Source organism: Equus quagga, chromosome 8 (assembly GCF_021613505.1).
Source record: "Equus quagga isolate Etosha38 chromosome 8, UCLA_HA_Equagga_1.0, whole genome shotgun sequence".
NCBI lineage: Eukaryota > Metazoa > Chordata > Mammalia > Perissodactyla > Equidae > Equus > Equus quagga.
Window position 1 is genome coordinate 35,583,429 of NC_060274.1, and position 22,252 is coordinate 35,605,680.

The 22,252-nt window shown below is 40.6% G+C and overlaps 1 protein-coding gene across 1 annotated transcript in view; it reads right to left on the reverse strand.

Annotated features, from left to right (window-relative positions):
* The window catches only part of AMPH (amphiphysin), a 226,590-nt gene that overhangs the window by 81,853 nt on the left and 122,485 nt on the right, over positions 1-22,252 (reverse strand). The window contains exons 3-5 of the mRNA XM_046670061.1: positions 15,719-15,773; positions 7,936-8,030; positions 4,614-4,709 (exon numbers count right to left, since the gene is read on the reverse strand). Coding sequence (XP_046526017.1) covers positions 4,614-4,709; positions 7,936-8,030; positions 15,719-15,773 — 246 coding nt within the window. The remainder of the gene's footprint in view (positions 1-4,613; positions 4,710-7,935; positions 8,031-15,718; positions 15,774-22,252) is intronic.

A 22,252-nucleotide genomic window follows, 5' to 3' on the forward strand; every position in this document is an offset into this window, starting at 1 on the left:
AGTTTTTTTTTAAGACAAACAAAAGCTAGGAGAATTCATTGCCAGCGTAAGAATTTTAATACCAAGTGGAGCTACACAAAGAAATGAGTACCAGAAATGGTAAAAACCAAGGTAAATATATAAGATTTTGTCTTCTTACTTTTAATTGCTTGAAAAGGTAATGGATAATCTACAAGCAAAAAACTGAAACAATGTATCGTGGGTTTATAACATATGTAAAGGAAACTGGACGACAGTAATAGCACAAAGGAAGGGAGGGAAGACCTGGAAGGATACTGCTATAAGGCTCTTAGGCAATCCATAAAGTGCTGTAATATTATTTGAAGTTAGACATGATAAGTTAAAGACGTTTATTGTAAACTGTAGGGCAACTGCTAAAAGATTAAGCTACATACAGAGGTACAACTTATAAGCAAAGAGTGTAAAATATACTGACTTCTGAGCCCCAGACTAAGCGATTCTGATGTAATTAGTCTGAGACAAAGCCCAGGCATCTGTCCTTTTATAAAAGCTCCCCAGTGGTCCAGTTATAACATGGAAAACTAGGACAGAAGAAGATTCTTAAAAAAAACTTTAAATTTGATATGGCAGGAAGAAGAAAAACAGTGATACTATAAATGTTTATGGCTTACAAAACATAGTCCCATGGATCCTCACAGCCACCCACAGTACGGATGTTCCAGTGGTTATTCCCATTTTACAGGTAGACAATTTGAAGTTGCATAAGATTAACTTCTAATTTGTCCAAAATTGCTCAGAAAATCTGCAGCAAAAGATGAATTAGATATCAGCTCCATGACCAGTGCCAGGAGTAGGGTGACGTGAGACACCTAGGGCACAAAATTTAAGAAGACCCTCACTCTCAGGGTCAGCAAGCGAGAGTAGGTGTCTCCTTGTATTCTGAATCCTAGTGCCCTCACTCGGCCTCAGCCCTGCTCCTCACTCTTGGTTAGAGCTCCTTCTAACAGCTCCCACGTTTCTCTGACACACTCTATCATTCAGCCACCAACCGTCATTCTACACTATTCCTCTATATCTGCTTCAGGACAGTGAGAGGTGGGCTGGGGTGGTTACTCTCATTTAGCTGCTTCCACTCTCTTTTACTTTACTCTCTGCACCTTTTACTTCCAGCTGGTGTTAGTAGTGGAAAATGTGGCTGACACACCGCGTTCGTTCAAAGATACGTGATGAATTAGCCCAGGCAGGGCAGAGTGGAGCCCTTCAATGAACGACGGCAGACATAGTGTGCCTGTGAGGTGACAAAGTTCACTATTTTTAGTGAAGGTATGCTTTGTGGACTTGTGGAGGGAGCGGGGCGTGGGGCTGGGTCTCCTGTAATATCTTCTAAGAAGCAAATCTTGATTCTTTGAAGACGAATTTGATTTTTGAAAAGAGCCAGAATTCAATTACTCCCAATCTTGGGAATAAGGTGGAAGAGTACACTGGGTAATCTTATTTTTCGTTCAAAGTGAAATAAATAATGTGACTCATTTTCTTGTAACTGACAAGTCCACCACAGACTACAGCTTACCATGGCATAAGTGACTATTTTGAAGGCCATCATTCATTTTGATGCATACATTTTTGTATTGGAAAAACAAATTGATCTTATTTCCTTACCTATCTGATATTTGGGAAACTTGAAAAAAGAACCAAATCTCCTAAGTAAGGGTAGCCTGTATATAGAAAATGATACAATTCTTATTTAACTATCCGATAGTAAATTCAATTAAACAAATGTTCTGGTTTAATAGTAAATAGTTTAATTACATGCTTTAATTAAAATTTTTTCAGATTTCCCACTGTACACTGACCTTACACAGTAAAGAAAATAATTTATTGCATTTTTTTTATTTCAATAATACCTCCAATTCGGGATTCATTTTGGCACACTGCTGTAAATATATGCTTAGTTGCTCATGCGTGGTTGCCAAGATAGAATCTAAACTACATTTTACAATAAGTACTCACAGCTGTAAGCCTGCCTGGGTTGGTGACAAGCTGGCTCTTATTATAACATTGATTTTATATGTCAGTTCCGCCTAGTAAGAACCATAAGACTGGGTACCCTGCCAATCACAGTTGGAAAAGTCAAACATCATCCCCTCATGAATGGTACTTCACAGCCCTCATTGAAGGGCTGCGGTAAATATTTGGGAATTTGCCTCAGGTTTTAACTACACATGGCCTGTTGATTTTAATGGGAGTCAAGGATGTTGATTGTGTTCCACACTTTGAAAATTCTCCACTCAGCATTTTGCATGACAACCCTCCTTTCCATCAATAACCTATTCATTACATCATCAGTCAGCACTAACTATATGAAGTGATGGAGTCTGTATGTATTCCCTTCTAACTTTCATCCACTGAGTACAGGCACACAGAATGACTTAAGTTCATTTTCACAGTAGAAGAGTCTTTGAAATATTAGAAACAGCTATCCTGTCTTCTCTCCAATTCCAAATTGTTTCCTTCTCAAGTTAAACACTGCTATTTTCTCAACTGTCTTGATTGATACCCTACATATATGCTACTTGTGACTTCAGAGAAAGAGAGAGATTGTTTCAGCCTCTTTCCCTGATACAGGTAAAATCATGACATCCATTTCACTTATCTTCAGGGCATCCAGCTGGATGATATTGTTCCCAAATCTCTAGTGTAAAGATGGTTCAGTAACTAGAGGATCATCTTTGTGCACGACCTCAACCATCTGCTTAAGTAATTGCTTAAGTAAAAGTTCTACTGAGTTCTTCATCTTTCTGACATGGAACAAACTGACTAGCCAATATAATCCATCATGATTTTATTTTAATCTCTCTTTCTTTCAACGCAGGTACTTCTGTGTGTTATTTGTTTTCCAAAATTATATGCTCCTAGAGGGTTTGGCCAATTTCCAAATAACTATCGGTGGGCAGAACTACAACAAATAAGATCTTCCATACTTTTTTGATGATACTAAGTTTTTGTTCCTAAAACTCAACAACTTTTCAAATGTGTTCTTCTCTAGTCAATCGCAGCCTTCATTTGCTTAGCTATGCCATATTATGAACATATATTATATGAATAGTTTAGACAAGTTGCAAGCTGCTTTGCAATTTTCAGGTAGGAAGACAAAGTTTCTCGATCCTCTTCTGATTTATTAAGAATTGATTTTTATGGAGATTAAATCACCATGCAATAAACAATGTTCTGAAGTGTGATAATGATTCTGAAACTGCTCCACGAATGTTACAACTTCCAAGACAAAATTCGAATGTCTATTAAATGACCTGAAGAGCTCCCAAAACACACTTCCTCTAGGCTGGCGCATGCAGCCTCACAGAATCTTAAAATGTTTTTAATATAATTTAACTTCTCAGAAAATTTTTAAAACACTGATTTATACCTTTTAATAAGGATAAGTTATGCAACGACTCAATTAAGTGCATTGGTGCCCATTATGGCAGCTTTATTGAGATTCCATCATTTGGATTTGTTCCCTGTGACATTTTGTCAACAAGGCTAATATATCTAGTCTGAGCCAGTTAGGTTCTTGTCTGGTGTCCCTAGTGTCTGAAAACACACTTTGTATGTTGGCCAACTAGTGTTAGGCATTCTGTGTGGGATCAAGGAAACTAACGTCATTGATGTGAGTGCTATTTTGGCCAAGAAAATGCACTATGTTTCACGGCGAAAGCCAGCACACATTACTGCAGATGGCTTCCTGGTGTTTGGCAATGGCTACAAAGAAGGCCAGGTAAAAGTCGAACTCTGCACCAGAAGACACTTAATAAGGCACCACAGATGCTCATGGATGCTTATTCACGGCCTCCTCACCCTACAGGAAGGGAAGGCATGGCTGTCTTACCTGGCACTCCTCCTTGAGTAGGGAAAACAGCTGTGGGGGCGGGGGGAAGCAGATCTATTAATGTTACCTTTTGTTATATACAACCCAGATGGTTTAAAATCCATCTTTACCTCCAGAATCAACTCCAAATCTACGAAATTTAATCCTTTACCTGTGTATTTCTCTTTCTATAGACCTAAGTGTCAAATAAGTATCAAATAAGACAAACGTTTTAGACAAAGATATTTTTAGATCCAAATGCAAATGTCTTTGAAATGACTATATCTTAATAGTTCAGTTTGAACTTGAAAATTTCCAGGAGAGAACAAATATGCAGGTGTGCTGTGAACAGATGCAAAATAAACAGTAAACAATGAAAGATTAGATTTTGCTCTCACGTTTGCAATGAAGTTTCTCCATTCCTGTGACTGTTGATTATTCTAATGGAAATTCTTGTCCAATGCTTTATAATAAAAAGGTTTAAACATAAAGAAGATTGAGATTTTTTCGTATCTGATGTACGACTTTGTATCTACAGGAATAAAAACACTTCTGTAGAGAAAGAAAAGCTGAAGCAGTTCACTAAAGGGGAATATGTGATTTCTGGCTACATTTCATTTAAAACAGATAGGAACAGGATAAAAATCCTATGCTTAAATAAATGAAAAGTTACCAACTGTCATTGATACCAGTTTGAGGACTTTTAATTCCACTTATCTCTTGCCCATGTTTCAATAAGTACATGGGACCATTTAATTCTTCCCTTTATAGACAGAGAGTAAAATACCTTTATGTCAGGAAATTGGCCCAGATAGGTATCCAGTGTCAGCAAGGATCCATCCACTAGTTTTTGATGGAAGTCTTCCCACAGAACATCACATTTCTGAAAGAAAAAAGAGAAATAAAGTGATAACTGCTAAATTAAATTGGATACCTTTCACCAAACTACTAAAAAATCTGAAAATATAAAATTAGATAAGAAATACTTTCATAGATAGTAAATGCTAGAAAGAATGTGGATTTAATAATACAATACAATTTCAAGGCAGTTTGGACACCAGTTCTAATGTGCTAATATAGACCATCTAAAGCTTAGCTCATTAACAAATGTATCTCTGATTCTGAATTACTAAAGAAGGCAGAGGCTTCACAAGGACCCCAGGTCTTCACAGGGGGACTTCGGGGCTAAGAGACTGTAAATAATTCCACTGAGACAGCTTGCTTCTGAAACATTCCATGAAATTCCAGACAAACAACAAATCATTTCTGAAGTCTCACCAGAAAAAGAAGAAAATTTACAGTCACATTGGGAAGGGCCCTATCACTTATGGAGTATCAACTATGATAAACACACACTGACTAGTAGGGATTACTACTGCTATCACTATGTCAAGGCATTGGGTTAAGCACGTTATGTGAGTGTGCGTGTGGTCATTTAATTCTCAAATAGCCTTATGAAGAAATTCTCATTGTTGCCACTAGACAGAAGAGGATACTGAAGCCCAGAGATGTTACATAACTTGGCCAAGGTCATGCAGTTGATAAACAGCAGACTCAGGTTTCTACCCAGGTCTGTCTCTTCAATTTGAAGCCCCTGATCTGTCTAGTATACCAGGCTGCCTCACCAGAACAGGATTCATATCACAGCTGTGTGATTTTGGAAAAGCGAACCTCTCTGAGTTTCCATTTCCCCAGTTAAACGAGTTGACAACGTAAAGTGCTTCACAGAATCCGAGTCACACCGCAGGTGCTCAAGAACATCACCTCCACCTCTCTCCCATCACTACATCCTGTCAGAGTCTGCTACTTGTTCCCCAGGATCTACCCTGTCTTTCTTTCAGAAATAAAACCTCCAGTTTGAGGCAGGTATCTAGCAGCAGAGGATACAGACTATATTACCCAGCCTCCATTGCTGCTAAGTGTAGGCATAAGACTAAGTTCTGGCCAGTGGGATGCACTTTCAGGAAGTGTTCCTAAAAGGAGAGACTGGGCTTTTCTTCCACGCTTCCTCCTTTTTGCTGACTGCAATGCAGAAATGAGAGCTGATGGCCAGCATTCAAAAAGTTATCTTGAACCCGGAGGAGGCAGCAACGATGGCAAAGACGGGCCCCTGATGCTTGTGGACCCACCACACCACACCTGGGCTGCCCAGGTCCAAATTCCCTTATGGGAGAGAGATAAGTTTCTATGCTGTTGAAACTTCTTTTTCCTTATTTTCTTTGTTTCTTTTTCACACTTCAAAAACTAATCCTAGGGGCCGGCCAGGTGGCGCAGCAGTTAAGTGTGCACGTTCCGCTTCTCTCAGCTGCCGGGGATTCACTGGTTCGGATCCCAGATGTGGACATGGTACCGCTTGGCAAAAGCCATGCTGTGGTAGGCATCCCACGTATAAAGTAGAGGAAGAGGGGCACAGATGTTAGCCCAGGGCCTGTCTTCCTCAGCAAAAAGAGGAGGATTGGCAATAGTTAGCTCAGGGCTAATCTTCCTCAAAAAAAAACAAAAACTAATCCTAACTGTACAAATCCCAAATCAAGAATTTTATGCAAACAAAAAATTTAAATCTTCTGTATAAAAAGGCTCGTGTTCTGATGTAAGTAGACCCTCTGAACACGCAGTGCTAAGTTCCTTCACCATCAAAAGAGCCCATATTTGGATCTATAACTGAAGATTCCACAAACTCCAGCAGCCTCAAGGACCAAGGTAAGATGGCAGCCATTTCCTTTAGGAAGAAATGTCAACGGTGGCACCTGCCATACAGAGAATGTAAGGTGGTGTTCTGAAAAGCCATTAATACAAGTTTCTAACACTCCTTTGAATATTCTTCTTTTCATTATGAATTTTTAATTATATAGCATTAATCAGAAATTTACAAAATGAGTTAATCATTTAACAACACAATGTTGAAACACAGTGTCTTTATACTGAAGAAATGTGAGAAGATGCAACGACTTAATAATTGCATTGGAAAATGGTGAGTGGAGGCTGGTTTTTCCCAATTCATATCCCGAAAGTTTACAAAAGAGGTAACAGGGCCAAGATGAGCTTTCCTCAAAAGCAAATCTCTGTTGTTATCTCAGTCACAATGGGATTATGAAGATTAATGTGGGAATGTCAGAATTTCCGTGGAGCAGCATGGGGCTTCAGGGTTAACCTGATTCCGAAGGCTGCACAGACGGTCAGCTCATCACATATCAGACTTCCCCCTGAGCTGGGGCGGCCACATCTCTTGTGTTTCCTGTGCCTAAATGAGTAGCAATGAGCTCACCTGAAGTGGGGCATGACAAACAATTGCTCTTTGTTCTAACAAAGAACTTGGACGTGAGAGAATCTGACAGGTGGTTTCCTAATATCCATAATAATCACATGAACTGTGTACTGTTGACGACGTGAAGGCAGTCTTGAAATGTGTTATTAGTAGGTATAATTATTATTCTCATTTTGCAGATGAGGAAACTAAAACCCGAGAAGATTAAAGGGCTCGCCCAACATCACATAGAGCTGCTCTGGGTCTCCACCCCATACTGCCACTTCAAAGCAGCAACACCCACTTCCTGCCAGCCAGCCAGCCAGCCAGATGGGCCTCGGCCAAAAGTTGCACCTCAGATGTTGATACAGGTCTAGGGACAAAGCCTTTCGTAAGTTAAATTCCTATTAGCAGACCAGCTGCGTCTGTCCTCAGGTCCTGCACACCAGCGAATGGCCCTGCTGGTGTTGAAGTGAAATAGATGCTCTCCCCAGCTCCTGCTCCTGTTTTCAAGGAGGGATGGGGCAAGGAGGGGCAAAGGGGTGAAGTCAGTACACAAAATCACGCCGTGAGCCAGTTCTCCTGCTGAAATGAGCTCGTTAAGATGGGTAATAAGGGAAGGAAAAATGCTACTCTTATTCTTAATCCACAGCTTCCACCCAAGTGGTTTTATAATCATGTTCACTCTGAGTTTGGGACAATCCGATGGCAGAACTGCATGATGCCTTCTGGGGACATGGTGTCCCCTCACGATTAGGCCCTGAATGACAGGAGGGGTTCAGGGGATCGGCTGAGTGTACAGGACTTCTGGGAGCCTCACAGAAGCCAGCCCAGGCCTCCCACGTGCTCCGATCCTGGCTCTTACCTCGCCAACCATTTTCACATCTTCCCGCCCATACCAATCCGGCTCGTAGACTTCGTGCAGCGACTCGGTGAGCTTCATGGAGGCCTCTTGCATGCCTAGCAGTGGAGAAAAGCAGCTCCCGTTAGACAGAAATGGGTGGGGAGTCTCTTCCTCCTCCTCCTACTTTTCTAAGTAAGAGAAAAATCTTGAGTACTCGCCAATTACTTAAGGAAAAATTGTGAAGGCACGATTGCTACTTGCCTCTGCCGTCACATCTTCCCATGAGGTCTCTAAAACTCATCTGATTACACTGTGCATTTTCTATTATTTACATGATAATGACAGATACCAGGTCTTCAAAAAAAAAATCAACGAGTTGTCCTATTCTGAAAACAACAATAATAATGTGTCCTATGATGTATGCTGTCACTTACTAAATGGCATGGAAATGGAAATGTATAGGACACCTGAAGACCAGTCCATAAAACTACAGAGTTCTAAAAATAATATTCATCCTTAACAACTTTAAATACAAGAAACAAAGCATATTTTTAGAAGCAGGTAGAAGCAAAATCAACCGGGTTTTAGGGCATAACAGTTAAAAGCGGTTTAAGTGGCCTAAAAATTTTCAAAGAAAAACGTTTTCCTTTTTTCCAATATTATTAAAAGCTATAGATACAGTTTTAAATCACAACTCTCAGAAAGTTTAGAGTTCTTAAGCCTATGGATCAGAATTTTCATAAGAGGTGCATTTGGTACGCTGCAAAAATGTGGTTATTAATAAGAGGAAAGAGGTGAAGTTTCAAGTACAACATGGTCACTGAAGTATCACCAAGTCTTTTCCAGTCTCCCCTCAGCCTCCCCTTCAAACACAGAGGGTAACGTGGGGATTGCCATGGAGACCTCAGCTCAGGGCTGAGACCAAACGAGGAGGAGTCTCAGGCTGGTGACTTGGAGGAGCAACTGTCCAGCACCAGACTCTCCCTACCAGCTGGAACGTGAGACCTGGCCAGTTTGGTTTCTTGGCCTTTGTCACTAGCGAATAGGAAAAGGAGCTAGATAAAGGGAGGGGAGTGAAACAGCAGAGTGCTGTCATTAGAAATAAAACACATCTCACAAACTTAGTGCCAGTGAATCAAAGACAGAACGTTCCTGTTAAACTGAAAGCTGTAACACTCTAGACTCAATCACATGTTGCTGGATTTAAGGTCGTCATTTCCAGGTTCAAGTGTGAGAGAAAGGAACAAAATATAAGAAGTCTAAAATGAGAGAAGTATATCCTTGAAGAGTATGTACAAAAACTAACACGTAATTTGGTATTTCACAGGACTTTTCACTCTCAAGCATAGAACATCCCTACTTTCCTTCCCCTCATAGGATGCAGATACATACACGGTCTTTGCACATTCAAAGTTTGAACGTGTTTCTGGGCCACATGAGGTGTGGAAGGCCGTAAGTTTCTCTCCATGAAGTATATCACTGGGCGCATTAGAGGATGCCCTTTACAACGAGCTGTACGGCCTACACTGGCCATAATGACTTGGCCACCACAAGATGCAGCCCCGGCAGGCTGGGGTAGGAAAGGACAGTGATGACTCAAGTCTCTGGGGACTCTGACAAAATGGTCACAGAGGTGACAACACAGCCAAAAAATAATGAAAAGCCTGCATCCGCCTCCTGCATTCACCACTTTGAATCCAAATGAGGGAGAGTCTCTCTCTTGTACATGTGGGCACCGCTGAGGTGGCAGCAACATTCTCTCAAGTGCATATATTCACCCATCCCTAAGTACAAGCAAATCTATACAAAGAAATGTGCCCCTCAAATTCACACCAAAAGTGAGTCACTAGTTATCATTCTATCATTCGGATGCCAAAAGGCTTCTGAAGTTTTCTTTTAAATCTCTGTCTTAAGTCTGATGGAAATTATAAACAGCTGGATTGATAGGTTCTTCATGTCTTAAGAAGAAAAAGAAATGATGGCATGGTAGGACAAATAAGCTTTGTGGTGAAAATAAAACTGAATGTAAGCTTAAAACAAAATTATATTAAGACCTTACTCATTGAGGTTAAAAGCACAATGTTGCAGTAAATATGTCTATTAGCAGTCAAAAAGAATTACTAATTGCTGTGTGGATAAGTAGTGACTAACAATTTGGAGAAAATCCATTTTGACATAGAAATTCGTTCTAGAACACTCCATAGGAAGTACTCTGCTCGATACAAAAGTGAACAAGACACAAGCCTTTCTCTTAAGGGGCAGAAAGACTGGTAGAGATTTTAGGGATTTAGAATTTATTCTGCTGATAAATCATAAAAGAAAAATAAAGATAACACCCAAGTTCCCTTCAAAGTAATTCGGCAACATTAAAACAGAACAGATGCTAAATGGCATTTAATAATCTCTAACATCTAATATTTTCTTAAAAGAGTAGTAATTTCTAAAACTACAAGATAAGTGTCCAACATCATATATAGAAGAATTATCATTTTACTACTGGATAGGAAACATTTCTCTCTTCAAAATTTGGGACCCTCTCCAAGGCATTTATTATAATACGCTCTATTTCCACTTGCAACCAAATTTGTGAGCTTCTATTTTCATCGTCTAAGATTTGTTGCATAGATGCACTGCTACAAGAGTCCTCTTCGCTTGAACAGCCTGAAGGTATATGTTTAGTTAAAAAGAACATCAGTTAAAATACATTATGACAATAACCAGCAGCAGCTATAAACCACTAAAAGAATATCTAAAATACTGTACGTATCTAGCTGCTTTGCCATTGTTTAGAAGAGAGTTGTTTAAGAAGAAAGCAGTTGGGGGCCTTCCTGTGGTATAGTGGTTAAGTTCGGCACACTCCACTTTGGCAGCCCAGGTTCATGGGTTCCCATCCTGGGTGCCAACCTACACCACTCGTCAGCTATGCTGTGGTGGCATCTCACATATAAAGTGGAGAAAGATTGCACAGATGTTAGCTCAGGGCTAATCTTCCTGAAGCAAGAAAAGAGGAAGATTAGCAGCAGATGTTAGCTCAGGGCTAATCTTCCTCAGGAAAAAAAAAAAAAAAAAAAGACAGTAGTTGCCTCAGAGAAAAGGAAGCCTTTCTCCCTGAGTCTCAAGGAGGAGAGGTGGAGAGGAGCAAGAATTTGGGGGAAAACAGGCAGATAGTGAGTCAGCTCAAGAACAGTCAGCCCTGCCACTGGGGTCCTGCTTACACATAAGTCACACACAACTAACAAATATTAATTACAGCACCTGCAGGCTCCACTTAGAGCTTGTGTTCTCGTTACCCCTGTGTCTAGCCTCCACTGCCACCCACATGCCAAGGACTCCTGATTCCAAATCCCCACTGGACATCTCCCCGTGGATGTCCTACCAGTACCTGAAATTTCACAGTCCAAACAAACTCAGAGCTTTCCTATCCGAACCTGCCCCTACTCCTTTTCCCAGTCCTCGTGACTGTCACCCAGTTGTTCCAGTTAGAAAACTGGAAGTGATCCCAAATTCATCCCCTAACATGGAACTTGTCACCAAGACACACCCGGTCTGCCTGAGTCTCACATGAAGACCGTTCCTTCCCCGCCCACTGCCACTGTCCTTGATTAGGTCCTCATCATCTATCATTTAGATTAGAAGAAATAACCCACGTAAATGGTTCAGCAAAATACTTACAAACAGCAAACATTCAAATGTCAACCATTACTATGAAAAATATTTTTGGAGGAAGGATGGCATAAGAATTAAGAGTATTATTTGCAATCAATTGGCCTTTGTTAAAATCTTGGGCCCATCACATATCATCTGTGTGATCTCAGGAAAATTACCTAACCATCCTCAACCTCAGTTTTCCAAAGTGTACATTATTAATAAATAATAGTACATGCCATACGCTGTAGTGAGAATTATACGAAATGAGGCAGTAAAAAGCTTATGTCAGGGCCTGGCACATAAGTGGTCAATAAATGTTGGCTATAATTATTATTAAACTATTGGATTAGATTTCTAAGTCTCCTTGCAGTTTCATTTCCTCCAGCCTGAATTACACACAACCACAATTATTATTTTTCTAAAATGCTAATCTAATCACGACTCATTCCCTTGCCTACAATAAAGTAATGACTCCTTTTCTCCATTGGCAGAATAAAACTCCAATATGATTGATGCATAAACATTTCTTTATACAAATGCTGCCTACCTTTCCACGTCTCATCCAGCTCAGTTTCCTGCTTGCACCTCAATGATGTACTTGTTCCCTAAAGAGCCCAGGCTTCCTCCTGCCTCCTGGGTCTTTGTATATGTTGCTGCTTCTACCTGGAGAGTCCTTCCAATGTCAACCTCTTTCTCTAGCACATCTTATTACCTGGTGACTACATATATCCCCTTCCTGGGTCCATTCAAGTGTAAGTTCTTTGGAAGGACCATTCCCGATCCAGTCTATCCTCTGTTGTGATTACACACAGTGCTCACTTATGTTAAAATATGTATTACTATGCATATTTGGTCTCCTGTTTGTTCAGCTTTCTCCTTGTCTCTACTGCAAGCTCCATGATCACAGGCACTGCATCTTGTTGATCTCTGCATCTCCAGCACCTAGAACAGTGTCAGGCCCGTAAATGAGGCTCAATGAGATGTTTGCTGCTAAAATGAATGAGAGCATAAGATTTGCCTTGGAAAGTCCAAGCATCAGCAGAAATAATAAAGACCTACAGAGGCGAATGCCCCCACCCAGGGATTAGTGATAATAAGAGGAAGGGCAGAGTTCATTTAACCCAATTTCACAGGATCCCAGTTGCAGAGATTTGGGGGGCTTCTGAGAGCAACTGCAGCACCTTAGATAGGGAACCCAAGGCAGCTGAGAGGCTGAGTGATTTTCCCACAAACCAGACCCAGGGCCCCTCACTCTCCAGGCCCAGATCTCATCCCTCTATAATGCTGCCTGCATTACAGGACAGTTAATTGGCTAGAGGTCTTCTTGTGAAAACCAGAAAAATTGGCCAGGGAAGCACTCTGCACTTTGAAATTCACAACTGTACTTTGAATACGCAAATTATGATTTACTTAAGGCATGACTCTTGTCTTTAAGTGTTTTCGCAAAACCCAAAATGTGCTCCAAGGAGTGCTAATTCTTTGTAAGACTGAGATGAGAAAAGCATCCCACAGTCAAATAACTGGGAGACAGACGCTGCCCACCCCACAGGCCTGCTGGAGATCATATTAGCATTTTAAGGGTTCTGATAAACTTTAGTAACCTGTTTAAAAATTGATTCCAACCAGTCTTGGCCAAAGTAATTTAGACATAGATCTCTTTCATGGAGTACCATTTGTCAACATCACTCAAGAAGCAAAATGTGATTGGGGGGACAAGCTAATATAAGGTCCTTTCTCCTTCCTAGGGAGATGTGGCCATTAGAAGCGGAATGCAGGGCACAGGCCGAGAGAAAGGCCGCTCTGATGCTCCATCCAGTGTCTCTGGGAGCTAACTCCTCACTCAGTGGATTTGCCTTCTAGACCCCATTAAGGAAAATTATTATGTCAGCCTTTCCAAACAGCATTCTCCGTACTAACAAGGTAAAAAAGACCAAAATATACAGACTTGGGAAAGAGACTGAATTTGCTCATTCAACAAAGTTAGCCACATTTTTTAAAAAATCAGCTAACAGAGAAAATCCCGTGCTTGAAAGAATACACGACTTCTTGTGTTCAACTCCTAAATCAATAATGAAAGAAATACCTAGAGTGCCTTCTATTTTCCGACCGAACAGTTATAAATGCATTAGGTTAATTTCATTACAGCAGTTAATTATGAGTGAATTTGCGGAAGTTAAATTCTCTGAGGCTTACTTCTTTGCAAATGCAAAATAAGGCTAATGTCATGTATCATATAGCTGTGTTGGGGGTTACAAAGAGGTAATATGCCCAGAATGCTTAGAATAGAGTCTAGCACATGGTAAGTACCCACTAAAAAGTAGCAGCAGTAAACTGTCATTATTCCATTGTATAGATGAACTCTAATTTGTGAAACCAATGCCCAATGAAGGTAACATAGCTAAAGGCAGTATAAGACAGAGGATAAGGCAAGGCCTGAAGAGACACATGGACCACAGCAGCATTGACCCTGCTGTTTACTAGGCTCATGACCTTTGACGAGCTATTTAACCTCTGTGCCTGGATTTTCTTATCAATAAAATAAAGATAACCAAAGTACCTGCCTCAGGCAGTTGTCATGAGGATTAAAATTATATGCCTGGCATATAAAAGCTTAAATAAATTTCAGTTTACAAATCAATTTCACTAATTTTTTTATTATTATGACGAATTTTTTATCACTAAAACCTTCATTACTTCATTATGTATCACTATCTTTACAATCAATTTCACACATCCATATTGAAACTGTTAGAATAAATTCTTAGAAATGGAACTTCTGTATCAAAAGGCAGGCCAAAAACAAAATAAACCAAAAAACAAGGCGTTTAAAGGCTTTTGCCAAATTGTTCTCCAGGAAAGCTGTCTGACCAGTGGTATATGAAAGGGGTTTGCTCCCCACAGCTTTGCCAATTATTACGGTGTTTTCTAAAAAAATATTACTGTCTTTGAACATGTGAAAGAAAAATGACAGCATCTCCCTTTCGACTTTATCTAATATTCTTTGATTACTCGTGAGGGTGGCATTTTTCACATTTATTACCCATCCATAGTTCTTCCTTGGCTAACTTCCTCTTCAGAGGTTTTCTTTCAATCCACTCATCTTGGTCTAGTTTACACACCGAGCTCTTTATATCTTGGTTTGTTTTCATTAAGTATATTGTCAAAATAATGTTTCTTTTTAAACATATGTATATCAGTTTTATATATTTATGAGGTCAAATCTCTCAAGCTTTCCCTTTATGGTTTCTGTCTTTAGGGTGACCCTTGTAAGGACTTTGTCACTCAAGACTAGAGACTAAATCTACTGTATTTTATTCTAGTACTTCGGAACATCTCTTTGTATACAAATCTAAAGCTTCACTATATTTGGCATTGAGAAGGAGGGAGTAAAGTGTGAGGCTGGGAATCTCACATTTTTCTGAGTGTTTAGCCTGTTTATCCAAGACCCCTTGTCAGATAATCCATTCTCTCCCCACTAATCTCAAAGTCTGCCTAATGATCCAACACATCGCTGGCTGCCCTTGGACCCAGCTCAATCCGGGGTGCCGGATAACGTACAGCAGGCAGAGGCAAAGCACACCTCCCTATTGCTCTCTCCCTCCTCCACCACTAGCTCATTTCTATTCCTTGCGTGGCTGAGGCCAGAGACCAGTGCCAGGGCCTCTCTGTCCTCAGGCAGTGGCGGAACTGCAAGTGCAGCTGGCCTGGCAAGCCACAGGCAGGCAGGGCCGTGATTCCTGACAAGCCTCGCCCTGCCTCTGCCGCCGTCCCCTCCCCGTTCCAGCAAGAGAGCTTAAGCATGTGTGAGTCTGAGTGTTCTGCTCTCGGGATATGCTCTCCCTTGGGTGTAAGCCAGCTGCAGCTTTTCTTAAGGTCTCAAGCTCATTCTATTGAACAACTCTTCCTAGAAATCTCTGGCACATGGGAAGCATTTATTCCCAGTTTCCAGCATGAGGACAGACATACTTCCTCCTTGTATATTCTGATTATCATTTCAATGGGAACTGAGGGGTTGGTGGAAATGAACACCTGTGCTCAAGTACCCATCTTGCCAGAAAGCAAAATGGCTTTGTAATTAACACTCGATCCCGTCACTCATGAATTCCAAGAACAACCCGTGCTTGGCAACATGGAGCAAACAACTCACACACATTACCTTTGATAGCTGCTAAATATCCTCGGAGTTCTCGCTGAAGTCTGGTACCCTCTGCCTGAAAAACACACAAACACAGAGATAGTAAGCATCTTGTCTATATTTTGCATGCAAACATGTATGAAGCAATAAGTCTCAGAGTTATTATTGCCAGAGGCGCATTCCTGAAAGAACATAAATATGTGAACACAAACTAAACAAGGTGCCCGTCAGTCTAGATAGTTACAAAGATTTTATTCAGCTTAAAAGAAAAGGAGAAGGCAAGTAAGATTTTGCTAAGAATGGAAACTATGACCCACCATAAAGCCTCCTACATATTCAACAGCTAGCAAATCTCTAAATTTCGATACATGGGCTATAACGGTAGAGAATTGGTCACCACTGTCCAATATAGTAGCCACTAGTCACATGTGGCTTTTGAGCACTTGCAATGTGACTAGTCCAAATGGAGATGTACCATAAGTGTAAAATTCACACCAGATTTCAGAGACTTAGTACCAAAAAATAAAATACCTCATTAATGTATTTTATATCGATTGCATGTTAAAAAGATTATATTTTGGATATATTGAGTTAAATAACCAAGTTATTAAAATTTATTTCACCTGTTTATTTTCACTTTTTTAAATGTAGGCACTAGAAAAATTTAAATTACGCTATGTGGTTTGCATTCTATTTGTATTGGACATTACTGAAATAGAGAAACTGTTAAAATGTAAATTTTGAGCTATGAATCCTCGTTTTGGTTTGGATTACTCTTAGAAACTCTGAGACTCTAATCTGAGATCAGATTGCAAGTAGTTTAATCTGAAGTTAATCCAGGAAATGTCAATGAGGGCGTGGAGAAGTGAGGCCCGGAAGGGAAGAGAGCCAAAGCACGGTGTATTATCAAGTAAGTCACCACAGGGGGTAACCCGGCCTTACTCCCACTGGGAAATTCTGGGAGACAGTACCAAACACCCTATAGATATCCTAAGCAAGAGGCAAGGGAGCTGGGGCATTTATCCATCAACTTCTGGAGTCAGTCAGTGGTTGAGGGTTACTCCTGGGGGACATTCATTCCCCTAGTATGACCACACAAGGGCAGAGAGCTCTCCAGTAACCAGAGAAAGCCCTCAAGCAAAGAGGTGCCCTTGCTGGCAGTTGGAACTAAGTCCAGTGGGCTCAGAAAAGGTTAGATGCTGGGAGCACATGGCTGGGCACACACAGTGTGTGCTATGACACTGCAAAGGAAAATAAAAACATTATATGCATTTTAATTGCATAATCACTTAACAGAACTGTAGACAGCTAGCATACAGAATGACTCCACCTTGATAATTAATAATATAGCATCTATATTATAATTCTAACTTGACTGTTAATAATACAGCAACAATAATAGTCATATTCAACTCAACATGCAACTGCTAGTGTTTACCAAAAAATGGAGAAAGAGTGAAGGAAATAAACCTACTTCCTTCAGTAAATTACTATCTAATAGGGGAACTAAAATACCTAAATAAAAAACTGCAAAATTGCAAAGCAGATTACATTTAGCTCTGCAACAGACATTCAAAGTGTTTGGGGGTACAAAAGCAAAGACAAAAAGCCCATAATATTTAAAGACAGATAGTGATTAATACAAAGAAACTCTGAAAAGAAGTGTTAAGACTATGCTGGACCCCAAAAGGGATTCTGGATGCGAATATCTTCTTATAGGTATAATACCAGTGTAGGGACATTATTCCGATGAAATCTATGTAAAGCTCACGTGAGGTTTTCTTCATCTGCATTAAGCTCCAGCTGTTTTTGTCTGCTCTGTAAGCCCAGGTACTACCAGATACAGGTTGAGGGTTAATTCATTTGCTGTACATACGAACATCAAGCAGAACAGTTCTGTTCAGAAGGGAAAAACAGAAATCATCAAAGTTCCCAACAACTGACTCCCTTCCTCGTGTCTCAACGTGAATTAAAATCAAAACTCTAGGTGTTGCTTGTCTTGTTAGGTCATTCAGAAATATACAAATTTCCACAAGATGGATAAAAAACTAAACCAGGATGGATTTCCAAAACATCAAAAGTATAATAGAACACTATTTCTAGGGAAAGGATGGGGAGAATGAAGAGAAAACACTGATGATAAACACCTGGGTAGAGGTCGAGTCGGAAAGGGGACCCAGATAAGAAACAGGTGGAGTCAGACCGAGGTCCTCAACGCCACCACGAAAAGAATTTGGGAAAGAAAAGAAGTAGGTCTTTCCTCTACTTAATATCTATTCTGCGACAGGCACTGTGTTAGATTCTGAGTATACAGAAAGCTGAAAAGATATGGCACTGGGAGATTTTGTTGTTGTCGAATCTACTCTGTGCCTCCTTACAGATCCATTTGGAGAGGATCATGCTTCCTGCCCCATCAACATAAGGCTTGGCCATGGGACTTGACTTAGCCAATCAAACGTGAGTGGAAGTGACATGTGCTACTTGTGAGCAGAAGATAGAAAAACCATCACATAGGGCTCCCATTTCTATTCCCTCCATCCTGAGCTCTGTAATGTTCCAGACAGGAACACGGAGTGAAGGGAACGTGAAACACAGCTGTCGTTTTTATTTTCTCGAGCAAGAAATAAACCTCTGCTCTTGAAAGCCATTAAGGTACTGCTTCCATGGCATAACCTGCCCTACACGACCTGAAAAAATGGTGCGCCATCAACAGTGGAGATGCTGAAAGATGGATAAGGCTGAGATTTAATGGAGGAAAAAAAAAAGCCGATGGAGTTAGCAGAAAAGCATTAAAGACATTTACAGAAACATTCAGAAAGGAAATCAAATTGGAAAGATTTAGGACAAAGTGGATGGCTTAGCAAATGGAAGCCCAAGTGCTGGTCAAGTGATAGAAAGATGTAGAATGGTACTAAAAGAGGACAGCAAGGCCTGGGATCATTTTCCCAACAGATGGCAGATAATTTAGAGAGAATAATATCTAAATCAGACGCGATTTACCCAACAGATCTAGACCCAGAACAATCTAAAGCCTACAAGGTACACTTAGGAGGGTCTGAATCCCTAAGGCCACATTTCTCAAATCGTTAAGTGTAGACCATGGTGGTACTTAATGTCTAGAGCATCTAGAGCCACAAAATAAACCTAAAACATGTCTCTGGAACATCAATTTATTAAGGTTGGAAAGGAGCAAATGGAGGAGACGGCATTCTTTTACACCACTAAGCCACCTGTTAGCCAGCGAGGGTGGTTAAGATTCGGTGCTGTCACCACCGGGTCCAGGATTGTTTCCCAGGGAACCGGGAAACACCACCTGTATGTAGGTTGTCATACTGTGGTGGCTGTGTGTTGCTGTGATGCTGAAAGCTATGCCACCAGTATTTCAAATACCGCCAGGGTCACTCATGGTGGATACATTTCAGCAAAGCTTCCACAACTAAGACAGACTAGGAAAAAGGACCTGGACATCCACTTCTGAAAAAGTTGGCAATGAAAACCCCATGAATAGCAGCAGAGCTTGTCTGATACAGGACCAGAAGGTGAGAGGATAGTGCAGAAAGACCAGGCAGGTTCCACTCTGCTGCACACAGGGTCCCTAGGAGTCAGAACTGACTTGATGGCGCTAACAACAACAAAGCCACCTATAATGATGTAGAATGAAAAACTGCATGGAGATGAAACACAGAACTTCACAGACATCTCCTGCTTTCAGTTGTCTGCTCCAGGGCTCCGCTCTACTACCGTTTGTGGTCTTTCCCTGGAAAAGTGAGAGGCACCAAGCTTAGGAAAGGCTCACTTTTCACCCAAAAGGATGCTTTCCCCTCAGAAAGTAATACAAAGCCTGCCACGGTAACTGATGGTTATGAGTCACCACGATTGTTCAGAGCATATGGAAATAGCAAAAGAACAGTGGGTAAGGGCATTCTTGTCCCAAATATTTAGGGAATAAAGCCTGTCAGATTAAGACCACAATTAAGTCATTCTTTTCTTTCAGAACAAGAAAGAGAACAAAATAATTTAGGCTCCAATCCATACACTGTGTTCATCTTACCCAAGGGAAACAATAAACATTTTTAAAAAATGAAAGAAGAACCCCAAAAGAGACTTTTTAGATATTATAAGAGTGGGAAAAAGTTCAAACTATACAATAATGGCTTAAATAGATGAGTTCAATTTAAGCAGCTAAACTGGAAGCTAATTTAAATGACTTTCTCCTTTTCCAACTATTAAAATTCTTAATTTCCCCCATGAGTATTAAGGTTCATAAATCATTTGGTAAAAACCATATTGAATTTCTTCTAAAATTCTGCCTAACTCAAGAAGGCAAAAGGCTCTGGAGAGAAATTTTTCTCCTACAATATGCCATAGAGTAGTTCTCCACAAAACCTAAGGCATAATTAAAATTTTCTTAACATCATTATTCTACATGAATCACAAAGAAGTTCTAAATTAGAAATAAATTCTTATAGCCCTGCTCAGATTTCACTGAATCTGAAGTTCATTCCAAATTCCTCTGGAAATTACCATTTCATTATTAACTCAGGCTTGAATTATGTATTGTGCTTGTGCGTGTCAAGAAAAGAGATTCAAAATTCCACAACCTTGAGACAACACGTGTGTATTTTCCCTTCTATTTCTTTATGTCACTCTCTACAAGATAAGATAAAATGATCATTCTATTTCCCGGTCACACTTTCCTCAATGCTTATGGCAACACGAGGGCAACTGAGTCTATTATAATTAAGCTGTCTGCACTGCCTACTCATACATCTCTTTGAACAAGATCCAAGAAAGATTTGCCACCTACAAAATTCCTTGCACTGACATATAGTATAACGTGGCTCTGGTGTTAGTCAGAGGTTCTTCATTTACTTATTCAATTGAATCATTTATCAGTGTCAGGAGCTGCCGCTTCTCAAGCCAAGACGGTCCCCCAGGCCCCCTTCTTCCCACACAGCCCAAGAGAATTGGCTTGTTTTTCCTTCCTCATTAAAGCTACTCCCACTTTCTCCCTCCCTTGGGTGTCACACTCTTGCAAGGCTGGGGGAGAAGGAAGCAGTCTCCCCAGTTCTCTGCTTCTTGACTGTCCTGGAAAACAAGCCAGGGTCATTTTGGGTTTCATCACAGAGACATCAAAACTTAACAGGCATGCAAAAAGTATACATGGTTTTAAATCTTTACACAGGTCTGAGAATCACTGCCTTTAGTCAAAGAATCCCTTTATTCCCCTGCTGAGTAGTATCTTGAAGCTGTTGTTTTCTTCCCTTAGTCCTGTGTGCACCACTCATGATATCCTCCCTAAGGATTACCATGAAGTTTAAAATCTAATTAAATACTTCAAGAAAGAGTGTGGCAGGCTCATCACCATGCAAGGCTTCAGACGCTGTTGTTATTCAATACAAAGAAATCACATTCCAAACCTAATTAAACATGTTTCCAAATTGTTTTAAATCATATTAGTCCTCAGTAACACCAATTTCTTAATTATTTCACGTATGTCTTGGGCAGTGGGGGTTAGGGGTAAGTGGGAAGTCGGTTCCCAGACAGGCTGGGCTCCGGGACAGCTCTCATTTGTAAGTTCAGCACCTTGGACAGCTCCAGAACACCGCTGATTCTCAAACGTGACAATGTCATCTACACAGCATCAAAAGACCAGCTATAAATTCTCCCACATCAAAGTTTCATACTGCACTTTGGTAAAAGCATAGAAGAACTACCGACAGATTTCCTCCAAGGTGAGCCAAGTCTCTGGCAAGAAGAGCTACCACAGACTGTCACGCAATTTCGTCTCTACGCATTGGGCTTAAAAAACAGGGCTGCATTGGGGCTGGCCCCGTGGCCGAATGGTTAAGTTCGCGCGCTCCGCTGCAGGCGGCCCAGTGTTTCGTTGGTTCGAATTCTGGGCGCGGACATGGCACTGCTCATCAAGCCACGCTGAGGCAGCGTCCCATATGCCACAACTAGAAGGACCCACAACGAAGAATATGCAACTATGTACTGGGGGGCTTTGGGGAGAAAAAGGAAAAAGTAAAATCTTAAAAAAAAAAAAAAAAACAGGGCTGCATTAAGCTGTGACAAATGACAATTGAAATTAATGAGTGTTTAGATACACTAAATTCTGAAGCATTAAAAAGGTACCAATATGTGTAAAAACTTATGCCTAGGACCTCAAGAGCCAAAACAATTTTGTTAGCTCAACCTTTAACTAACTTACTTCTGCCCAGAAGAAAGAAGCCATATCTGAGGTATTTAATTTGATTGAATTGTAGACACAATGCATAGAATAAATTAATTATTTCTAGGAACTAAACTCAGGCAGCAACCACTGAAATTCTGGGGCACCATGCCCACATACTACCATGTGCATGACACCCCTAGGCAGGCATGTACCACTGAGGCCCTAACTGTATTTGCAAAATCAAATCCAGTGCATTTTATTCATAAGGTTACACAGGTCTAGCCAAACACCTTGAGGCAATAGGTATTTAGTATCTATCAAACAAGCAACAGCTTGTTGAATTGACTTGTTAAAATATGGCAAATATAGTACTGATT